General features: G+C 42.9%; 1 protein-coding gene across 4 annotated transcripts in view; it reads right to left on the reverse strand.

Moving 5' to 3' along the window:
- STARD13 (StAR related lipid transfer domain containing 13) overlaps nucleotides 1-24,529 on the reverse strand; it is a 390,032-nt gene that overhangs the window by 153,339 nt on the left and 212,164 nt on the right. Inside the window, exon 1 of one of the 4 annotated variants that reach the window (XM_068267056.1) lies at nucleotides 18,575-18,864. The exons of the other annotated variants lie outside the window; for them this stretch is intronic. Coding sequence (XP_068123157.1) covers nucleotides 18,575-18,743 — 169 coding nt within the window. The 5' untranslated portion in view covers nucleotides 18,744-18,864. Of the gene's footprint in view, nucleotides 1-18,574; nucleotides 18,865-24,529 lie in introns of those variants that run through there. 4 annotated transcript variants of the gene reach the window in all.

Here is a 24,529-nt window from a genome sequence, read left to right on the forward strand (position 1 = left end):
TTAAACCTCCTTTTCGAGACTCTGCAGGTTCAGCACCACCCAGCCGATAAAGCCAGATCCACTTCCAGTGAGATAAGTGTGAGATTGCAGACCTGTCACATTTCACACCGTTCATAGACAGAGCTCATATCATATTTATAAGGCCCGTTTTTCCACTGCAGTCCAGGTTCCCGCAAGCGTATTTGGATGTGGAATCGCAGCCTACTGAAATGAATAGGCTGCGTGCGAATCATGTGCAGGGGAAAAAAATACTGCCTGCTGCAGTTTTTCACATACGCATCCCAATCCCCATAGCTGTGCATGGCCCTACTATAGTAATTGGGATGCAAATTCACATCAGCACGGGTACCGCAGCCATTTCAGAAAGGGTCACGGCATGCAATGGAAACCCACTGTTCAATGGAAGTCCAGAGAAAAGCATGCTTCACTAGTAACTGTCAAAAGAGCTGGGGCATAAATAGGTGACAAATAACAGAGACACGTGCCCAATATCAATTCTTAAGCATTCACAATGCTATGGGGTCTGCTCTGCTTCTATGACTTCTCAGTATAGTGTGCAAAAAAAGGATCTGTATTATTAGCAGAAACAACTTATGTTCTGCTTTGTACTGAGTATGAACACTGGATTATACAGGCTGCAGAGAGAAATGGCTTCTACAAGTCTTCTGATGTAATGGTAGATATCGATTGGTCAGGGACACGGGTCACATGTGTGGATGGGCAAGTGTACGATCCATGTGACAGGAGCAGGGAACCTGCTGAAGAGCTTCTGTACATACGTGTACACTGATCTGGCACTCTTATCCAATTGATTACCAATAGGATTATAGATCAGAATGATCCAATGCCAAAAGTTATGAAGGCAATATGCTTATACTAAATGTTGTTTCTGCTCCACTGCGGCGGCTCCCCTCTGTGAACCCCTCCACTGGCTTCCTAACCAGTCCAGAATCAGATTCAAGATACTGTTTCTGACCTCCAAATCTGTCCACAAAACCTGTCCAACCTACATTTCCGAGTACACACCTAGCCGCTCACTCCGCTCCTCCGATTAACTTCGCCTGACCCCCTTCCCCCCCCCCCCCCCCCCGCATCACCCAGTCCCATTCACGCCTCCAGGACTTCTCAAGAACTGCTCCAACACTATGGAACTTCATACCTCCACCCATTAGGGCAGCCCCTCCTTCAGCTTCTTCCAGAAGGCCCTCAAAACTCACCTTTTCACTCTGGCCTACCACCCCTCACTAGTGCTCTAAACCTGCAGTGGAACTCTGGTCCCCCTACCTTTCGTGTCCCTACCTCTCCCTCTAGATTGTAAGCCTTTGGGCAGGGTCCGCCTCCTTTTGTGTCCTACCTGATCATGCACCTCCATTACTGTGCACCATGCTATGCATTTGAGTGAACTCCACTTGCCTAATCTCCATGCTCCATCCAGTGACTGACTAAGCATTACCTGGTAGTCATACTGTGCTGTGTGATCTGGTTTTTCTTGTATTCGTGTATTGTCATATTGCTGTATGTCACTTTAAATATTGTCTGTAACCTAAACTAATGTTCAGCTCTGCGTAATATGTTGGCGCTTTATAAATACAATAAATAAATAATAAATATGTATAAGGTCTTTGGGCAATGTAACACCAGTGACATGTAGCAGAGATCTGGACTAGCTACAATTTACAGAAGTATTGTAGCTAAAAAAAAACCTCTTTAAGCAGCATTTCATTTTTTAGCTTATTATGGAAACTGACAACGAACATCTATTGTTAGCAGTTGAGTTCCCAACACAAAATGCTAGCAAGGCAAATATTTGCTAGCAGTTCACTGGCTACACTCAAAGGCACCATGGTGACATATAGGAGACTGCTGACAACTATCCAGGATACCCACTACTAATTTTCCTGGTTTCTGCATCAGAAACACTTCCTTTATCTATATATTGCTGTACATTGGTAAGTAACCCTGCTCTCCCAGTGATGTTTAGCCTAAGCTGTTTAGCAAGAAAGAATTCTCCTCCCAAAGCATTCTGGGAGACCAGACATTATTTCCACTGGCCTTGGATCTCTCAGTCAACTAACATTCCGCAGAGATGCGCCTGACCAGACTAAAGATGTCATCATCTGTGATACATTTCTGAATGTAAATCAGTGTAAGGAAAGATTTGACAATAGGCAAACACTGATGTGGATGTGCCCAGGATGCAATCCAGAAGCACTCCAGATCAGAGAATTCAAGCTATTGCTGCAACATGAATACAAACATAGTTTCATTAACATTTATATAGTATTCATCATCAGTACAAAAGCCATTCATTTCAAACCTCATTCTTGCCAATCATAATGGTCCTAACGGGACCTGATAGGTATCTAATCCAAAAATCTTGTAACTTTAGGCACATGGCTTGGCCAAACACACATCTTCTTGCCCAACTAGGGCCCAGAATGTAGGATTAGAAAACCAAACTTTCTAATAGGCAAATCATCCAACCAGCAGCTGTGTTCATTGCTCAGTCATCTGGTGAAGATGATTTGCATGTTGGGAAAGTTTTTGCTTTTCACTAGTAATGACATGTACACGGCTTCTATTTTAAGCAGTTATAATGTATATGTTATATAGGCATGCTAATGTTGGCCTCTTCAAATGAAATAAAGATGTTGGAGCAGCACAGACAGTTGCTTGGTTACTGTGTTGTACTGGTCCAAGCCCTATCCCATAGAGCCATATCAATCCATGCCATGCACTGAGGAGGGCCAAAAGTCAGAAACATGCTGTCTGCATGCAGGGTTGTTGAGCCTCTGTAAAAATCTAATGTATAGGCTTGATAGACACCAGCGGTTCTGGATGCTAGCTTGGCTTCAGGGGCATAAAGACATAATTTTCATATTCAGTAGCAGTGCATTGTGGGTAACCACAGATGTTCACTTTAACCACTTAACATCTCAGTCGTTTTCAGCTTATGCATCCGAGCAATGTTCACCTCCCATTCATTAGCCTATAACTTTATCACTACTTATCACAATGAACTGATCTATATCTTGGTTTTTCCGCCACCAATTAGGCTTTCTTTGGGGGGTACATTTTGCTAAGAGCCACTTTACTGTAAATGTATTTTAACAGGAAGAATAAGAAAAAAAATGAAAAAAATCATTATTTGTCAGTTTTCGGCCATTATAGTTTTAAAATAATACATGCCTCCATAATTAAAACCCACGTATTGTTATTGCCCATTTGTCACGGTTATTTCACCATTTAAATTATGTCCCTATCACAATGTATCGCGACAATATTTTATTTGGAAATAAAAGAGCATTTTTTCCGTTTTGCATACATCACTATTTACAAGCTTATAAAAAAAAATAGAGAGAAATATTTCATCTTTACATAGATATTTAAAAAGTTTAGACCCTTAGGTAAATATTTATGTGTTTTTGTTTTTTTTATAGTAATGTTTTTTTTGTTTTTTTTTATTAAACATTTTATGTGGGCATTTTTGGGAGGGTGGGTTTTAAAAGTGTTTTATTTGGGGAAATATTGGTGTATTGTAATGTTTTTGGGCATTTACATGTAGTTTTACATTTTGGCCACAAGATGGCAATCTCGATTTTTTTACATGACGTCACTCTAAGCGTACAATGTACGCTTAGAGGGACACAGCTTCAGAAAGAGCGAAGCTTCCGAGAGAAGCTGTCGCTTTTTCAGCGGGGGAGAGGAATCAATGATCGGGCTCCCCAGCCCGATACATTGATTCCGTGGCTACCGACTCCGCGGCCGGGAGTGCGCGTGCACGCGCGCGATCGGCCGCGGGAGCGCGCGAGAGCGCGCCTGTCCTCCTTGACGTTTTTATACGTCAAGGAGGACAAAGTGGTTAAAAAGGAACTCCAGTGAAAATAATGTAATTAAAAAAAGTGCTTCATTTTTACAATAATTATGTATAAATGATTTAGTCAGTGTTTGCCCATTGTAAAATCTTTCCTCTCCCTGATCTACATTCTGCTATTTATCACATGGTGACATGTTTACTGTTGGCAGGTGATGTCGGTGGAAGGAGATGCTGCTTGCCTTTTTGGCAGTTGGAAACAGCTATTTCCCACAATGCTACGAGGTTCGCAGACAGGAAATTGCCAGGACCACGGTCCTCACAGTTTACTGTGGGTGGGGTTTCACCACAATCTCAGCCATACAGAGCCCTCTGATGATCCGTTTGTGAAAAGGAAAAGATTTCTCATGGGAAAGGGGGTATCAACTACTGATTGGGATGAAGTTCAATTCTTGGTCATGGTGTCTCTTTAAGCTGAATTATCGCAAGTACCTTTTGTTTAAAGAAGGCAAATTACACTATGCATTGTTTTTTAGTAGGAGTGCTTTTCGGTCTTTTAGTCTCCATACCTTCCTTGTGGTTTTGGGTCACCCCGAGCTGCTTGGATACTGTGCCACAGTCAATATAGGAATTTAAATCACCTTACCCTGGAGTCTATATCTAGACATGTCACTTTGATCCTACAGGCTACCTGAGAATAAGTATGCTATTTATACCGCCAAGTCTAAGCATGGGAGTGACCATCCCCTGAGAGAAAAAGAGTTCCACATTCCAGGAGTGTTTCATGTATTCCAGGGACTCCCCTTTTGTTTCAATAACAAAGCCACTTGGCCAGCACACAGGTCAATGACCACCAGTTCAATTAAATGAATAGCTGAACTTAAGCACAAGTTGTTCCAACATGAAAAGGACAGCTCAGCAATGCAGCCATCCCAACATGGAAAACTCTTTAGCCAAGATTTTAGTCTCCATCACCGTGACTCCAGCTATGTGGAAGCACCCCGAGAAGGGAAGGAAGAAAAACCTGAGATTTCTAGACTTCAGTAAGGCTTTGATCGAAGAATCTATGTGATGGAAGAGTGGAGAGAGCAGAAATGGATGTGATACCCCTTAGCTCAACACGAATTTGCCTTCTTAAAGGGAAGGTCCAAGCAATTTAAAAATAAAAAATCCACTTACCTGGGGCTTCCTCCAGCCCCTGCATCCATCCTGTGCCCTCGCCGCAGCTCGGTGGCTACCGATCCCCTCCGGTAGGGATGCCGACCTCGCCAGGTCGGCTTCTCCTGCTCTCCAGCATGCAGCTCAGTGGTCGCGCTGACGTCATCTGGACTGTACTGCGCAGGTGCAGAACTACTGCACCTGCGCAGTACAGACGGGATGATGTCAGTGAGACTCTGAGAGCCGCTCGCACATGCACAGTGGACATCCTGCGCCGGAGGGGACTCCGGGCCATCGGCGATGAGTGGAGCTGCGGCGAGGGCACAGGACGGCTGCCTGGGGGAAGCCCCAGGTAAGTAGAATTTTTCATTTGCTTGGATGTGTCCTTTGAGGGCTCGTTCACACTGTAGGCGTTTTCGGAGTTTTTTTTTTACACGCGGGCGATTATAAAATCGCCCACCAAACGCTTGTGCAATGAATGTGTTTGAGAAGGTTCATATCAGCGCTATCCATTCAGTAAAGCGGTGCGTAGAATATTTTTGAGGCGATTCCGCCTCAATGGAGAGTATAGGAGAAACGCAAAACGCTCACAAAATCGCTTTGTGTAGCGATTGCGTTCACCTTTTTAAGAATAAATACATTTTATTTATTATTTTCCGGGTCAAAGAGTTCACTTCCTGACTTGTGTCAGGTAGTGAATTACAAAACCACTCGGAAAAAATGCTTAGAAATCTGCTAAGCACAAAAACGAATCGCCCACCCAAGCGCCGGGAATCGAAAAAAAAAGACGCCTCAAAAACAGCCCAACATGGACGGACAGGCGAAGGGAACGCAATGTGAACAAGGCGTAATAGAAGGTATTTGTAATTATTCAGGTTGAAGTGAGCTGTGAGGTCCCCCACTATGCAATACTGCTGAATATGCAAACGATCCCTTTGTTGTCCCTGAAAGCTAAACACACATCCAGAATTACTGCAATGCAATGATGTGCCAGCTTGTTAAATGTACAGAGCCACAGTAATCCAACATGCATAGAGACTGTTTCAGACTGGTTGGTCCTCATAAATGCATGGGATGGATTAATATGGCTCTATGAGTTTTTTAGCCCCTTACACACTCCTAGGAGTTCTGGATCACCATTAGCTTGCTGGGCAATCCGTAACTCTGGGTGTTTTAAGTCCTACCTCACAGAGCCAGAGTTCTGGAGGGGTGTTTAGCTTTCAGGGGCAACAAAGGGACAACTTCCATATTTATCAGTGATGCATTGTGGGAGACATAATATGCTCACTCCAACCTGAACAATCGCAAATACCTTCTGTTTTAAGAAGGCAAATTTCTGTTTTGCATAGCATTTTTAGTAAGAGGGTTTTTTGGTCCTTTTTAGCCCCTCACACAGCCACATCTCCTTTGTAACTATTGCAACCCATTGTGCTGCCAGGTGGGCCAGGGCACATCAACCACTATTCTCAAGAAGTGCTTTTTATCCTCAGATTGCATATTACTGCACTCTTTAAAGAAATAAGCCTTTACAAAAGTAGCAAAGGTAGAGTCTATCTTTACATTGTAGGTCTGAAAAGAAAACTTTCCTCCCTGTTATCATTCTTGTCCATATTGTTTTGTATTAAAACCTCATTCTTAAGCCTTATTTATACACACCCCAGATGGTTCTCTGCCAAGCTGGCAAGAATGTAGCGTGTGTACAGTGGCTCGTGATCCCCATCAATGTACCGGACAGAGATAAGACTGGTGGACCGTCTTGGCTGAGCACAGACAGAAGGCATTGTCCTTCCACTTGCCCCAACTGCTTCATTGAGCACTGTGCCATTGGGTCCTACCCCCTCTCCATAACAACAGAAATCTTTGCCAGCTGCAGGCTGGCAGCCTGTCCGTACAGGACTGGGCCCTGAACTGTCCCCGGAGGGATCGCTCCCTGATTCCTGTGGGAGACAGTCCTCATAGGTGTGTATGCAGCTTTATTTTACAGCTCTGATCCTGGACTCTGCAATATACTCAGGCTTCCAGCTTTCGCCACCATCTTTGTAGCTTCATGTCTCAGTGCTCTTCATGTTACTATTCTGGCAGGAAGCCAGAGGGGAGGGAAGGCTGCACTAATTGGTTATAACCATAATCAAGGTAATAGAGTTTTTTGTCTCCACTGTAATTATCTCCTCTCACCATTAACCTGCAGGGGGATAAACATCAATTCTCACCTATTTTGTGACACTCCTAGAAGTTTTAGATCAGGGCTGTCCAACTCCAGTCCACAAGGGCCAGATCCATGCCCGTGTTTAGGAGGGAGATAGAAATGTAGACATGTGTTTTAATTGTTGAACCACGCCTTTCCTGATTCAGTCCCATCAATTAATTCGGGCTGTGCCAAAAATGTGCGAGGATTTCAGCTCTCGAGGACTGGAGCTGGACAGCCCTGATATAGATCTTGGCTGGGATCTCTACTACCAGGCACTGTGCCATTCATTCTGAGAGTGAACAGAACAGTAACCAGAAGAGGACTTGCCACAGAGACTATGAAGAGGACCCCATGCTGTAGAGCAGAGATGATCAACAAGATGCTAATTTTCACGAGTTGGATGCAAATTTAGAACGGGGCCAATCAAATGCAGCTGCTGCAGATTTGGATTGGCACAAGTCCAAGCTGAAGGCAATTTGCATTAAATTACCACCCCTCCCCAGTTGAAAATAATTAGCATCTCATTGATTATCTCTGCTGCAGAGACTATGGGCTGTGAGCAGCTTCATTTCCACGCTTTGGGGCATCTGTCAACACTAAAGATGGTCCATGAGATGAAGATCATTACGGCTTGCATGCACACTGCCACTTTGGCCATTCACATTTACCTGGAAGTGCGTACTATGGTGTTCAGTAGGGATGATCAATGAGATGCAAATATTTCCAAGTTTATGAAAATGCATGTAAATTTTTATGCAAATAGATGCAGCTTGAAAATGGACTAATCAATTGAAACCTGGGTGGGACATGATTGGAACATTTTCAGGCTGCATCTCTTTGCATAAAATTGTACATACATTTCCATAAACTCGGAAATATTTGCATCTCATTGAGATCATCCCTAGTGTTTAGCCCATGCACAGAATGCAAGCTGGGGCCACTGATTATATAGAAGTAAAATGTCACATTGGAAGGTAAGATATATGTAAACAGGGCAGCACGGTGGTGGGTAGCACTCTCGCCTTGCAGTGCTATATAAGTACTAAATATTAATAATAAAGTGTCTGTATTTAGCTAACCTTCCTCCTTCAGGGTTAATGTGTCCCTTTCACAGAGATGAACTATAGTGCCATTCATTCCATGTACTCCTTGCATAGTCTCTTTGTTTGGTGGGTAATGTTGTCATACTGGATCTGAACACTCAGTACAGCTTCTTTAGACATTCCCTCGCCTATCTATTGTTATTGCAGACCGATTTGCAAGGACAACGCAACTTCCAGTAAAATCTGAATACTTCCTTCTTGAAACAAGACACGATGTATCCAGAAAAGTAATGAGCACCATTTACATTGATTTTTTCCCCTGGCCTACTTTAGTAAGGCGGGTGGATTAACCCTTCAGGTATTGCACAATGCTGTAATAGCAGAACACAAGCCCCAACATAACATCAGCCGGATTCATCATACACACGTGCTCTGTCTCTTCCTTGCTATGCACAGATGTTGTGTTACCCATGTTAGTTACATACACTGGCAAGAATGGAGCAGTCTGTATATGTCATGGGAACATCTTATCTTTCACAGTACAGCAGATTGTTGAGTTATCCACATAGCCCCCAACTGTCCCTTTTTGGAGGGACAGCCCCTCTTTGGGAAACCCTATCCCTATGTCCCTCTTTCTTCCCCATTTGTTCCTCTTTCAGGACTCATTCAAATCTAAGTAAAAATATGTATTTTCTTTTTTCAAAATGTTTTTCATTGACTTAAAACTTTATCCCCATCCTATAGATTGATATGTTTCTTATTTTTAAATGTTAGTATGAAGGAAAATGAACCAGGATAGAAAGGACCAGTGTGGTTTGAATTATAAAACAACATATTTTTCTTATGAAATCATTATTTTATGCGTGACTAGGGGTGCATTCGGGGCATGACTAGGGGTTTGACAGGGGTGTGGCTTAAGTGTCCCTCTTTCTGATCTCAAAAAGTTGGGAGGTACGTATCCAGCCCCGATAGGGATCAGCTGATGCCGGATAAATGTGCTTTCTGGTTGCTTTAGAATCAATGTACAAAATAGGCCTTGCTAATACACTACTATACCTCACTCTATTTACATACCATTTATTCTGTATTACCGGTAAATGTTAAAATACAGGTAATGCAAGTATATTAACCGAGGGGGGGAGGGGGGGGGAGCCGTGGATCCTAGTCTTTAAGCACAGCAGAGCCTACAAACAGCCTAAGAAGTTGGCCTTCTCCACTGTGAGTACTGCCGGCGATTTGTGCCGGTTGGTTGAGACGGCTGGTTAGTTGAGTTCCGGATAACCAGAACTCTATTATATTGTTAGACTGCAGTCCTGACCTTCCACCTTTAATTAATGTACATGTCGAGATGCTGAAGCATGCAGGCATCTCTCCAACCTGAGTCTCCATTAAAGCCTTGTACACACGCTAGATTGTTGTCAACCAAGGCTGCTTCCTCAGAGAATCTAGTGTGTGTATGGCAGCCCCACCCCTCCCTGACACATCGTCAAGAGAACCTGAGTGTCGGATCATATCGGCTGAGTGCAAGCTAAGGCCTCTTGCACACTGCAAATCGCAAATCCAATTTCCTATATCGATTTGTGATTTCAATTTTCCCTGGATGTTATCAACGCAAGAAGAAAACCGCAGAAAACTGTAGCATGCAGTACCGATTCAAAACAGCAAATCAGAATCGCATGTAGTGTGCAAGAGCCATAAGGGGCATTGCTCTCCTCCTCACCCCTAATGCTTTACCATCCCTTTACCCTGCATCTGTACAGGATTTAGACTTGAATTGCTCCCTGCAGGTGAGAGTACTCTGGCATATGTACGCACCATTAGCCAATAAAACTGTAATTTCAGAAGCTGATGCTGGCTGGCAGTGGTGTCAAGCAAAGTTGGGGACAAGCAAAAGACCCCCAGACTTCCTCGGCAAACAAAATGATCATGGATTTCATAAGATAGACAGAAACAGAGTGCACACCAACATTAACGCCTGATACTACCAATGGGCTTCATTAAGTGGTGCAACTTCCAGAGAACAAAAGATCCATATATGTTATACTCAAAGAGAAAAGATTTCCAGGAGCAACACGCTACTGTGATTAAAACTTCCACATCTTTAATAGAAATCTTCATTAAGATCCAGGCATAATGTAAAAAACATGTACTTATCATTTCCTGAAGGCACAATATGTAGCTAGCAGAGGTGCGGAGGCAGGTCGACGATCGTTTCGCCCCTCAATTGGGGCTTTTTCAAGACGGTATGACCCCTTTTCAAAAAATGATCATGGAGGCCCCTGCAATCACCCCCCCTTTCTTTGCATGGGGCTGTCAAAATCACGCATACCCCAAAAGCACCCCTACCCCATTCTCTTTGCTCAGCAGAGAAGGTGCACTGGTGTTCAATACTAAGCAGGGCAGTGAGTGAAGTCAGGAGTGAGGTCAGTACCTCTCCCGCTAACAGCTGTGAATGGTGGGGGTCTCTGCTCCTAATGTAGGGGTTATGTCCAGATTCATAGTGTGTCTCTGTGCCCATGTTGAGGAGTTTCACCTTCTATTTTCCCACAGACAGCATTAAACTCTGATAGATGCCATAACCCCTCCACACTGTGTCCAAACAAACAAAGCCAAGCTTTGGTGAGCGTTCTCCTGAAAGAAATGTGGTTTTATTATCTTGCATCTCAGTTTACCTCACAGTGCTGCCAGCCAAACCTCCATCGTAATAACATTTACAAACATTCACATAAAACAGCCAAGATCTTCTCAGCACCGCATATCATTGGATGTGAAGTTATGAATGCGGGGGAGAGATTTTCCTAAACAGAGCAGACTTCCTGTCTAGGAATCTCAATGACAAAAATCAATGACAGACTAACACATTCTTCAAGAAAAAGCCTGGTGGCTTTCGGTCATTTCAATGCCTCTTTTCCACGTGCAGCTGACAGGAGGTGAATTCACCCCCCCCCCCCCATGGATCTGAGCACAGTGGCTGCCATGCTCAGACGCGACATAGGATGTTTCTTCGCTTCCGGGTAATGCCGCCACGTAGCAGCGTTTGACACCCATGATGTTACAACCACTGCCATTTGGCTGCATTTTCATTGCTCCTGAATGGCAGTCACAGGTGACAGATGCACTTTGCCAATGCATCTATTTCCCCTTAGGTTGGCAGGCCACCTTGGACATTCCCTGGGGGCAGAGTAATACCATGCTGTGCTCAATCACTGCTCTGATTGGAAATGTGTGACTGGTCAATCATTCACGCTCTCCTCGCCAGAAGGAATCAACTGTCCACTAGCCCCAGGAAGCAGGGAAGGAACAGGATAGAAGGGGCATATGACTGCCATGCAAACTGAAAAATGGTAGGATTTGCCAATTGCAGGGCTTTTCAACCCTGTCATCAAGGCCCACCAACAGTATGTTTTGCAGGAAACCACAAACATGCACAGGTGAGGTAATTAGTGTCTCAGCAGAGCTGCTTTAGGGCCGGTTCACACGGACGCTTGGCGGCGTCTACCGTCAAGCGTTCGGGACCCATCGGCTAAACTCTCCCATTCAAGTGAATAGGAGCGTTTAGCATTGCACGGTTACCGTCGATTACCGTCGATTGCATAAACGCGGCGTTCTGATCCCGATTTAACGCATCGTTTCGGCCGTCCCTAGAAGCCGCATGCAACGTCCAGGGACCGCGACGATCTCTGTACCGCCGCCACCGAACGGGACGTCGCAGGACGACGCGACTTCCTGGCCACCCCAACGCCGCCTGCCGTCCGTGTGAACCGGCCCTAACTACCTCTGTGGATTTCCACAAAACATGCACTGTTGGTGGTACTTGAGAACAAGGATGAAAAGCCCTGCATTATAGTACTACCGAGAAAGGGAAGGAGGGAGCTTTAAATGAAAACACCATCTTTCTTCTTTAAAGTATAGGAAAGTGGAAAACCACTCTGAAAAACGCTAGATCAGAGCGGTTTTCCAGGCGTTTTGGTTACAGTAGCTGTTAAGTAACAGCTTTACTGTAACAATATATGTAATCTGCTACACAAAAACGCTCCAAAAAACGCTAGGCATGTTTAGGAAACGTCTCTACACATGCCTAGAATCGCTCTGAAATCTGCTCCAAAAACCTCTAGCGTTTTGCAGATCTGCTAGAGGATTTTGGTGTGCACTGGGCCTAAATGTGTATTTGTTAGGAATGCTTATTAAATGTATTATTATTATTTATTGTATTTATAAAGCGCCAACATATTACGCAGCGCTGAAAATTAGTGTGAAAACAGCCGTGATATGAGTTATCACGGTTTAGTGAATCAAGCCCATTGCTTGTTGCATTCATGCCACCTGAAACTAACAAGAATGATAGTTTTGGGTGACAATAAACCACACTGCGTACCTAGCTGAAAACTTTAAAGGACACCTAAAGAGAGAGATGTGGAGGCTGCCATATTTATGAAGCAGGTACTCTGGGCGCACACAAAGAGGTGTGTAGCACCATATGACAGCACGGCTATACCTTCAAAGATATATCCTGTGCCCCGCAAAAGGCTAATTTGGGGCCGGACCACAAATTACTTTTCTCTTCGAGTTGCTACAACTACGACTCTGAGTTGCCACGGTGATTCCGCGGCAGCAGAGTGAACCGTCATTTGGTTCTCCCTGCACCCAACTGACTGGGCGGTGTGCTAATATGTACGCCATAATTACTCCCTTTTAAAAGATACCAGTTGCCTGGACGTCCTGCTGACCCTTTGCCTCTAATACTTTTTGCCGTATACCCTGGACAAGCATGCAGATCATATGTTTCTGACAAAAATTTGAGAAGATTAGCCGCATGCTTGTTTCAGGTGTGTGACTCAGACACTACTGCAGTCACAGAAATTAGAAGGACTGCCAAGCAACTGGTATTGTGTACTCCTATTTAGTTAATATGCACTGCTGGTTAATATGTTGACATTCCATAAGTAAAGATAATAAAACTATGAAGGTGTTTCGGAAACAAGCAATACAGACAGGATGCAATAGGGGAAAGCCATAAATTGTTATTCCCTAGGAATGTATGAGGGAAGTAGGGTTGTCTGTCTGGCTCATCAGCAAACTGTCTCTGGAGATAGCTGGTGGTGCACACTATGCTGCGCGGGGCAAGAGTGTGCTTGTCTCTCTAGACGTCATCCAATCAGCTCTGCGACCAATCACTGACAATCACAGCGGGGCGACAGACACACATACATGCAACTGACGGCTTAGAAATTATTATTATATGTTAACATCTGTGAAATCACAAAAACCTGATTTACAAAACTGTACGATTTTTTTTTGTTTGGCATGAGGAAATGATAGTGACCTGAAATGGTTAATCAGTCCCGCAATGTCACAGCAATCTCTCAGCTGCCAAGACACAGAGTTGTGACATTTCATATTAGAGGCACACACCTAGCCTATTATTATCTGCACAGCACACACCTCCTGCAAGCATGTGATGTGATATGATTCAACCTGCTGGACTGCAGGCTGCAACAAAGGGATGAATAGTACAATAGAGAGAAAATCAGGCGTAAAAAACAGGCTTTTTCACTTTTATCCAACAACAACAATAATGCAGTGCTGTAGAGCTAAAGATTAGTCATGTGAAAACATTTTTATTTCTTTTGTAGATGCTGGAGGAGTAAAACACCTTATGGATTCTTATATCACTGGGGAACTTCGATTCAGTCTTTGCCCTTGATTTCTCAGGTCAGCTGACACATTAGTGAGAGGAATATGGAGGCTGCCATATTTGTTTATTTTTAAGCAATACCATTTGCCTGGCAGTCCTGCTGATCCTCTGCCTCCAATACTTTTAGCCACTGACCATGAACAAGCATGCAGCAGATCAGGCATTTGTGACATTATTGTCAGATCAGACAAGATTAACCACATGCTTGTTTCAGCTGTTATTCAGACATTGCTGCAGCCAAATAGATCAGCAGGACAGCCAGGCAACTAGCATTGTATAAAAGGAAATAAATATGGCAGCCTCTCTATGCCTCTCACTTCAGTGGTCTTTTAAGCTTAGATGCTCAGTTAGATTTTTGAAGTGTTAAGGTGACCATACACTTCTCAATTGTTCCCACCGATATCCAACCAATTCGATCACTCTGATAGAATCTGCTAGGAATCGAACCAATGTCTCCAACAAACTTAAGATTTTCATCCAAAGTTAATTGAATTGATCGCTCTGGATGGAAGATATCAATCAGCAGTGTAACACTGGATCAATTAGTGCAAAACTGAGGTTCGATAGATTCTTAATAGATTTCATACTGAAATCCAGGGCTGTGGATTCGGAGTTGGGGCAATTTTGGGCACCCAGAGTCGGAGTTGGAGTCAAAGTCTTTTATTTCATAAACTGAGGAGTCGGAGTAGGATAATTTTTGTACAAAATCCACAGCCCTGTTAAGTATTAGACTAAGGAGTCGGAGTCGAGGAGTCGGAGTCAGAGCCATTTTGGGTGCCTGGAGTCAGAGTTGGAGTCGTGTTTTCATAAACTGAGGAGTCGGAGTTGGAAGATTTTTGTACCGACTCCAAAGCCCTGCTGAAATCTATTAAAAATCTGTTCCTAGTTTGTGGCAAAGATCAGACAGATCTCTGGCAGATTTGATCTGACATGGATCTATCTGATGGTTGAATGTAGTAGCCATCTATAAGTGTATGGCCATCTTTAGTCAACTTACACTTAAAGGGAACCTGAAGTGAGAAGCAGTGGCGTAACAATAGGGCCTGCAGCCCCTGCTCCCCTGTGGCCCGCTCGGGGCCGTGTTGGGGGGGCTCGAGGGGTCGCAGCATGACAGGAAAGCCATGGCCACACTCGGCGGGGAGGGGGGACACACGCTGGAGCGCATGGAAGGTATGTAGCTGCAGCTGCCCAGACGAGCAGCCTCCGTAAAAGCGCATGAAAGCATGAAACGGCCGTAAGGCAACAGCACCCGAGCACCCACCGATCACCATTCACCCCACTATGCCACCTATGCTAACATGCATGCTTGCAAGATGTATCCAATTTTTCTATATATTTAAATAAACAAGCCAATGAAGTAGTGCCGGTTTCTCTACTTATCGCCCTCCTATGCCAATTGCCTGTAGGCACGTGCCTACAGTGCCTTATGGTAAATCTGGCCCTGCAACAAACAAATTGTACCTTTACATACCTGGGGCTCCTTCCAGGCCTCAAAGCCTTTAAAGGTCCCTCAGGGTCCCCTCCATTGTTTTGCTGTAACTCCAATGAAAGTCTGCAACTGGCTGGTATGTGCTGTCTCTGCCATGCGTTTCCTCAATCGCGCTCCTGTGGGCGGGAGAGTTCTGTGCAGGCAAAGTCAGTAAAGGCTTGTAACTGCGCATGTGCGTGATTGAGAAGGCCAGGACAATGCTGCAGTGCACGACCCCGAGTGAAGGACCTTACAGCGGGACAACGTAAGGTACTTGGAGTATACCAAGGGACCTGAAAGACTACACGGGGGTGAAAGAAGCCCACTAATAAAAAGTTACACAACATTAAAAAGGTCATAAGCCACAGATAAGTCATAATACAAATCTCATATGGAGTAGAAGGAAGGTCATTGAGACAGTCAGCACCTGGAGGAACCTGCGCTACTAAAGTCCAGCTGATTGTCTGGCATTATGTGCTGCTTCAGCAGACATAGGCATAGAGTGATCACATGACATCTCCACAGGTCTCAGTCACATCATTGTTGATGGCCTGCAAAAAAAGTCTTTATCTGAGAATGTTGTCATGGAGCAGGCCATAGCTACTTCCTTTGAGAGAATGCAGGTACAAAGCTAGCTATACATGGGTCAATAATATCTCAACATGGCAAGCGACAGATTAAGTAATAGCAGTGGGTCCTTCCACTATGTCAACTAGATGTAAATAACAATACGTGTATGTTCGGCCTAGGACTTTGTACAAACACTTTGTACAAGCACTAGATATTTGTCACTGGAACTGATAATTTGTGATCGTATCAGGTGACTATCTAGTGTGAACTGGTGTCCCTTACCGGTGGCAGCTTGGCTGCTGACATTGCTGGAAAACCTTGGTCGACCTCTATTGTAATCAGCAGAACCTATTCTTCCTCCCTCCTCCCCTCTTTATCGGTTAGAATGGCTGCTCAGCAGAGAACCAAACAGCTCATGCGTCCAATGATGGGGCAAAAGGGTCAAACAAAGCAATCACAGAAGCCTGTTTTAGGCAAATTTATCTCAGGTATGTACCAGGCCTAAATCAAAGTACTGGAGCAAAACAGTCTAAAAGTGGCCAATAAATCATTTGATTTTCATGATTATTTGATCAAATAATCGATAATGTAATAAAATGCAATCAATCTTTCCTTTTGATAGACAACCGATTTAATTTAAAATTCAATAATTGATTCCAAAATTAGTGGTGTTAAAGGACAAAAAAAAAAAATCTAACTGTATATGGCCACCTTAACAGCCAGCCATTTTATTTTGAGGGGGCAGCAGTATAACAGCTAATATGCCTGATTCACAAAGCTTTTCTGCTAAATTATCTCACCTTATTTATTAACTCACAATTTATCTTTCATTAAATGACTCATGATTACCTCTCCTTATCTAACTTAACTCACGGTTTAGCTCTCCTTATTTGATATAACTCATGGTTTAGCTTTCCTTATTTGGCATAACTCATGGTTTAGCTCTCCTTATATGGCATAACTCATGGTTTAGCTCTCCTTATTTGGCATAACTCATGGTTTAGCTCTCCTTATTTGGCATAACTCATGGTTTAGCTCTCCTTATTTGGCATAACTCATGGTTTAGCTCTTCTTATTTGACATAACTCATGGTTTAGCTCTCCTTATTTGACATAACTTATGGTTTAGCTCTCCTTATTTGACATAACTCATGGTTTAGCTCTCCTTATCTATGTATCTCATGAATTATCTCTCCTTATTTTTGTATCTCCTGCATTAGCACTCCTTACAGTTAAAGTGAAAAATAAGTAACCTTTGCGAATCAACCCCTTTGTCTTACTTTATTCCTAGTCATGATTAAGTTGCCCATTAACGGTACAATTTTTTTCATCAGATGCAATCTTTCAACATGTTTTTCACGCTCGAAAGTAATTGGAAGGTAATTTGATTGTTCCCATAAATGGGTGAATTAGGACATTTTCTTACTTTTGATTCGATCATAAATCCAACATTTGGATCGATTACATTTTCTGTTCAAATCAACTAAAGAATTGTTTTTTATCGATTTTTGTCACACACTGTGCAATTTTCTGTACAATTCGATCCTAAAAATCGTGTAGAAAGTTTGCATCTGAAGAAAAAATTGTACCGTTAATGGGCACCTTTCAAAAAATCTTTTATGAATGTATAATATAAATCTTAAAATAACACTTTTTTTGTTTTAGGATTTCTTTTTGCTCCCAGTAGAAAAAACAAACAAAACAAAACTAGCCAAATGTAGTCATTTACTGCATGCAATTTCAGTGGCCTCAGTATCTAAAGCTGGGAAAGATTATCCAGCATGCTGTAAGATGGCAGAACCGCTCATCAATATAATACTGTACAACTCACTAGCTAAACCCGTAAAAAGCTAAGAAATACAAACGCTAGCAAAGCCTGATGATGGACGCAACCAAAGATGTAAATAAAAAGAAACTCACACGACAGCTAAACATCTACAGTACAAGATACTATCAACGCTGGACAAATCTCAGGAGCCAAAGCGCCTTCAAAATCACAGAAGTGTCAAACCTTTGAGTTTCTCTAATTGTTTGGAGAGCAGGCTGCCAACAATGTACCCCTGGCTCCTGAACTGGGCAGACTTGCTCCCGAACTGCATATTCATTTGTCTAAAGGTGCCCATACACGATACAATGTTTTCATCAGATACGATCTTTCATTGCGATTTGAAGGATCGTAACTAATCGGAAGGCAATAATCGATTGTTCTCATTAACGGAACAATTTAAGAAGAAGGTTTTACATTCCGATTCGATCATAAAATCCAACTTTCAGAACGATAATTTATCCTTTTCCAATCGACCAAAGAATCGTATCACATCGATTTGCAAATCCACAAATGGCGCGGTTTTCTATACAATTCGATCATAAAAATTTTGTCAAAAGATTGTATCTGAAGGAAAAATTGTACCTTTAATGGGCACCTTATCTTTGATTCAATTAAGACACTCAGGGATTCAGAGATATGAAATGCTTTCAGATTCATCAGAGCAATGCTTCGGACTTATAAAACATTTTTGCTGCTTGAGGCATTGTCACACTTTTATCACAGTGGGTTCCTTACCACAGGAAGGTGTTGGAACCCAGTTTAGAAGTCAGTGGGCTTTAATCTCTGGAGCAAAGAACTTGAGGTAACTCACCACGCTGGATTTTAGCCAGTAGCTGCTGCCTGGCTAGGAGTCTGCTCATCTGATAAGGTGATCTCCTCTTCTTCTCAAAGCCGGCATAGTACTCCTGGCTTTCAGGTGACATCGAGTTTAGTCTCTTACAGCCTGCTGCTGAGTTGGGGGGCTCCTGTGCCAACATCATGCTCCTGGAATAAGAAGTCCCTCTCTTCCCTCCCTCTGCCGGAGATATGCTGCTCCTGGGTTCCAGTAGTTATAATGAAAAAGGACTTAATAATACTAGAGAGCTGAAAAGGGAAAGTCGTCAAGTACAAGAGGAGTGCCAGTAGTTACAATCCAGGATTCCAAGGGAGTCACATGACTCCTGGGGCCAATCACCAGCAGCGAGTGATGTAAAAGTACACAGTGCTGAAGCAAAGTCCTGTCAGGCATGTTTAATCTTCACAAATGCACATATTCTAATGACATACCTCAGGGCTGACTAAGCAGGCAGCATTTAGGAGACAAGTGTGAAGCAAGGAGTATCCTGTGAATAGCTCCCCCCTTCCCAGGCAGGTGGTCTGTCTTTTCCATGGAGCTCTGTAACACCTGCTGTCTGACACACAGGGCTGCAATCCCACTGGCCATACCTCACTTATAGATCAGCCACGCTAAAGGACCTCCACTGAAACACAAACACGTCGCCAAGTCCTGGATGCTCTGAACTGTTTAATGTTTATTTTATCACAGCCTCCCCCTGTAGTGTGAATTACAAAGGAGAGGAATTCTTACTGGCAATGGAGAGAGCCCACAATAAAAGTGAATAGACCATGCTGGGAGCATGCATTACCAATACACAGTCCAGGCTAAACTTGCGCAATCATCTTTCCAAAGCACTTATTTAACCCATTGCCTCCCACTGTCCCTCTTTAAAGAAAACCTGATCTAAAAATTAAACGTCAAACTAAACACACATCATACTTACCTCCCATGTTTACTCCTCAATCTCCTTCTCCTCTACTGTGTCCTGTTTGTCCACTGTGATCAATGGAATTCTCTGTCCTATATTATAAAAATGACAATGACTCTGTAACAGCTTCCGGGTCAGCACACTGTTAAACTGTAATATCGCCCACTTCAGCCATAGGGAAACATGGACATTACCTGGCACATCAGTTGTCCTTTCAGTTATAACTGACAGCAACTGCTATATAACTGACAGCAACTGATATATTTCAGTTCTGACAAAATGTTGTTAATCGCCCCAGTAATCGATCAGAAACAATGGGTCGTGCCCATTAATGGTCGAATTCCTGCTAGCCAATTTGGAACAGGTTTCTCTCAGCGTGGGAAGAGGTTTCTCTTTTCTTAAGTATTTCTTTTTATACCCAAGGTTTAAAATTCTTTAACATTAAATTGTGACAGTGCTAAATGCAGTGGAAGAAATAACTTAAAAAGGAACTGTAGTGAAAATACATAATAAATAAAATGGTTTATTGTTTACAATATTCATTTATAGATTATTTAATCAGTGATTGCCCATTATAAAATCTTTCTCTTGCCTGATTAACATCCTGAAATTAATCACTGGTGGTGACATCTGTAGATCTGCCTAGTGATCTGTACATTCCGTTACAGAGAGTTCTATGCACTGAGGGAGATTTTGCTTTGTAGTTGGAAAAAGCCATTATTTCCCACAATGCAACAAGGTTGACAGACAGAAAACTGTCAGAACCATGGTCATGACATCACACCGTGGGAGGGGTTTCACCACAATATCAGCCATACAGACTTCTTTGCTTATCTGTTAGAGAGAATGCAAAGATTTTTCATGGGAAAGGGGGTATTAGCTACTGATTGGGATGAAGTTCAATACTGGGTTAAAGTTCCTCTTGAAGTGCTGTGCACTTGTGCAGCACAAAATACATCCCAAGTTACAATGTGTCATACTTACTAAGTTACTGTTATGTACTTCCCTGTTTTTGTTATTACATGTTTTACTTGTTACAAATGAAAGTAAACTATTTTAAAGAGAATCTGTATTGTTAAAATCGCACAAAAGTAAACATAGAAGTGCGTTAGGGGACATCTCCTATTACCCTCTGTCACAATTTCGCCACTCCTCGCCGCATTAAAAGTGGTTAAAAACAGTTTTAAAAAGTTTGTTTATAAATAAACAAAATGGCCACCAAAACAGGAAGTAGATTGATGTACAGTATGTCCACACATAGAAAATACATCCATACACAAGCAGGCTGTATACAGCCATCCTTTTAAATCTCAAGAGATCATTTGTGTGTTTCTTTCCCCCTGCAGCTATCTTCCACTGAAGTGTCAGGCTATTTCTTCCTGCAGAGTGCAGACAGCTGTGCCTGTATGTAATTCCTCAGTATGTTAAAGCCCAGCCAGCTCAGAGGAGGATTTATCCAGCTTGTAAAAGATAATAGAACAGAGAGAAGCTGCACTAATCTAAATATCACACAGGCAGTGTGCAGAGAGGGGCCTGGATGGGGGAGTTCATAGCAGAACCACAACACTGAAGAACTTGGCAGCCTTCCAGACACAGGCCTGACAAGTCTGACAAGAGAGAGATAAGTTGATTTATTACAGAGATGGTGATAGTAGAACGTGCTGCAGTAAGCCAGAACACATTAGAATAGCTTTTGGAACTTGTAGGATGATAAAAAACAGGATGCAATTTTTGTTACGGAGTCTCTTTAAGTAGTTTAAAGAGGAACTATGGTGAAAATAACATAATGAATAAAACTGCTTCTTCTTCTATAATATTAAAGATTATTTACTCAGAGTTTGTCCGCTATAAAATCTTTCCTCACCTTGACTTAAGCTGGCCACTAACTGTCCAATTTCTAGCGAAAAATCGTTTGAGCGATCAGAAATTCTGATCGGATTGGTTGTAAATAATCTCCATTGGTGGACACAATCGATTATGAATGAGTGAAAAAAATGTTGCCCGAATGAATTTTCGTCGAACGAAAATTTGGATTTTCTTGGTGGTCGTGATAGATAGGAAGCAATGATTGGTTAGTTGATGGTGTAGTGAACGATTTTTCGTCCGATCACAATTTCTGATCGCTCAAACGATTTTTCGCTAGAAATTGGACCATTAGTGGCCACCTTTACATTCTGAAATTTCCCACAGGTAGCGACATCTGCCAGGTGATGTCTGTGCATAGAACTCTCAGTAAACGAACATTCTGCAAAGGGAGATACTGACCTCAATTCACTAAGATCATGCTGGAGATAATAAGGCAAGAGAAAACTTACCATCCCACAGTAGTGAGAGTTATCTTATATCTTCATTCCTTAAGTTACCTTCTCTGTAGTTAAGTTACCTCATCTGTAGTTAAGTTACCTCCATTGTAGTTATTTGCAAACGCAGTTAATTGACAGCCTGTCTACCATTCTGGAGTTATTTTAAGGATTGAAGAGTTACCTTAAAGACAGAAGAGTTAACTTTAGGTTTGCCTGAGGTAAAATGTTTCCTGAATACTACATGCCTTATAACCATGGTGATAACTCTAGAAACATTATTAAAGACAGGAGATCAGCTTAGTGAATTGAGGCCACTGTCTGCTGGGCAGTTGGAAACAGACGTTATTTCCCACAATGCTCCTGACATCACACTGTGGGGTTTCGCCACAATATCAGCTATAAAAGATGTTATCAGATATAAAAGATGTTCCTGATGATCTGTGTGAGAAAAGGAAAAGATTTCTCATGGGGAAGAGGGTATCAGCTACTGATTGGGGTGAAGTTCAATCCAAATTCCTCTTTAAAGCATGTTAAAGTGCATTGAAAACAACAAAAAAATATGCATATTCTGGTATATACACATGAATAATAATACAAGACGTACAATCAACCTCCTAGGATGGAGCCTGTTTGAAAAGGAGGGGCCACCTATATTTATTAATGAGCGCATTAACTGTACAAGGGTGGAAATAAATGCACAGAAGCCCCCAGTGCAGAGCATGTACCACCTTACAACCAGTGTGCACATTAAGCCTAAGAAGAAGCTCATGGCACAGTGCAACTGCCGTCAGGCCGTGCACTACCAGAGCACCGCCACCCATCGCTACATCCAGCACCCCCACAAGCCATGGTAAGCATTGTACTCTCTCCTACATTTATACAAGCAGTGGCTGTGTTGGTGGAAATGGTAACCCACCCAAAACCTTCACTTTATTTTAGTTCTGCGGGTCACAAAGCAGCCAGGCTGCTGCTGAGATCTATAACCCCACAATTTCTGCAATGTGTACAGGAGCCGCTGTTCCACATTAAAGTGATGGAGTGATGATTAGGTCATGCAAACCAATCAGTGGGAGGCTGTGGTTACTAATTTGCTAAATACCAAGAGTACCGTGTGTGTGTGTGTGTGTGTGTGTGTGTGTGTGTGTGTGTGTGTGTGTGTGTGTGTGTGTGTGTGTGTGTGTGTGTGTGTGTGTGTGTGTGTGTGTGTGTGTGTGTGGTTGTGTGTGATGTGTGTGTGTGTGTGATGTGTGCGAGCGATGTGTGTGTGTGTGTGGTTGTGTGTGTGTGTGTGTGTGTGTGTGTGTGTGTGTGTGTGTGTGTGTGTGTGGTTGTGTGTGATGTCTGTGTGTGATGTGTGCGAGCGATGTGTGTGTGTGTGTGTGTGTGTGTGTGTGTGTGTGTGTGATGTGTGTGTGATGTGTGTGTGTGTGTGTGTGTGGTGTGTGTGTGTGTGTGTGTGTGTGTGTGTGTAGTGCTTCCCAAGACTTTGCAGCCTGTGACACGCCAACCATCAAATGCTCATGAAACACAACAATGTAACTAGCTCAGCGCGGTGGCGTAGTGGTTAGGGCTCTCGCCTTGCAAGCGCTGGGTTCCCGGTTCGAATCCCAGCCATGTCAACATCTGCAAGGAGTTTGTATGTTCTCCCCGTGTCTGTGTGGGTTTCCCCGGGCACTCTGGTTTCCTCCCACACCCCAAAAACATACACAGATAAGTTAATTGGTTTCCCCCTAAAATTGGCCCTAGACTATGATACATACATAGACATAAGACTATGGTAGAGACTAGATTGTGAGCTCCTCCGAGGGACAGTTAGTGACAAGACAATATACTCTCTACAGCGCTGCGTAATATGTCGGCGCTATATAAATAAAATAAAAATAAATAAATAACTCAAACTAACTTATGGCACATTGTATAGTACAGGCAGAATCCATCAGAATCAGCATTATTACAGTAAACAAAATCAGGGCTGGCGCTACCATAGAGGCAAAGGAGGCAATTGCTCCAGAGCCTGTAGGGGCCCCCAGTGGCTACAAGAGGGAAAAAAAATCAAAGGGACCTTATAGTTTTTGAGAAAATCGATTTTAAAGTTTCAAAGGAAAAAAAATACACATTTAAAAACGCGCCGACTTTAACGGTTAATAGCAAATCCACCTTAAATGCTAGAAACCCTAAATTTGCAGGATATATTAAGGAGATCATTGGGAATAAGAGGAAAAACATTTTTTCAAAAATACCTTATAGTTTTTGAGAAAATCGATTTTAAAGTTTCAGAGGAAAAAGTATACTTTTAAATGCGGTAAATGTCACTTTTAGTAGCAAACGAAACTAAATTTTACATGTTTCAAAAGAAAGAGCAATACATTTCCTGACGGGGCTTCCAGGGGGTCCATACGCAGCGCTTTGGCCAGGGTTTGCTATACAGCCGCAATATGGCTGTATGAAGATCCCTAGCATTTTTTTCTATTTTCCCAATGTTTTTTTTAACGTTTAGAGTGTGGGAATTTATTTTTTTAATTATGTGGGGTTCCCCCTCCTGAAACTTTTTAACCCCTTGTCCCCCATGCAGGCTGGGATAGCCAGAATGTGGAGCTCCGACCGATTGGGGCTTCACACCCTGACTATACCAGCTGCAAAAAAGGTCCCTTAATGCCGATTTTTGTTCCGGGGTCTCTGTTGGGGGGCCCCCCACGTCTATTTTGCCCTGATGCCCCA

Source organism: Hyperolius riggenbachi, chromosome 2 (assembly GCF_040937935.1).
Source record: "Hyperolius riggenbachi isolate aHypRig1 chromosome 2, aHypRig1.pri, whole genome shotgun sequence".
Taxonomy (NCBI): domain Eukaryota; kingdom Metazoa; phylum Chordata; class Amphibia; order Anura; family Hyperoliidae; genus Hyperolius; species Hyperolius riggenbachi.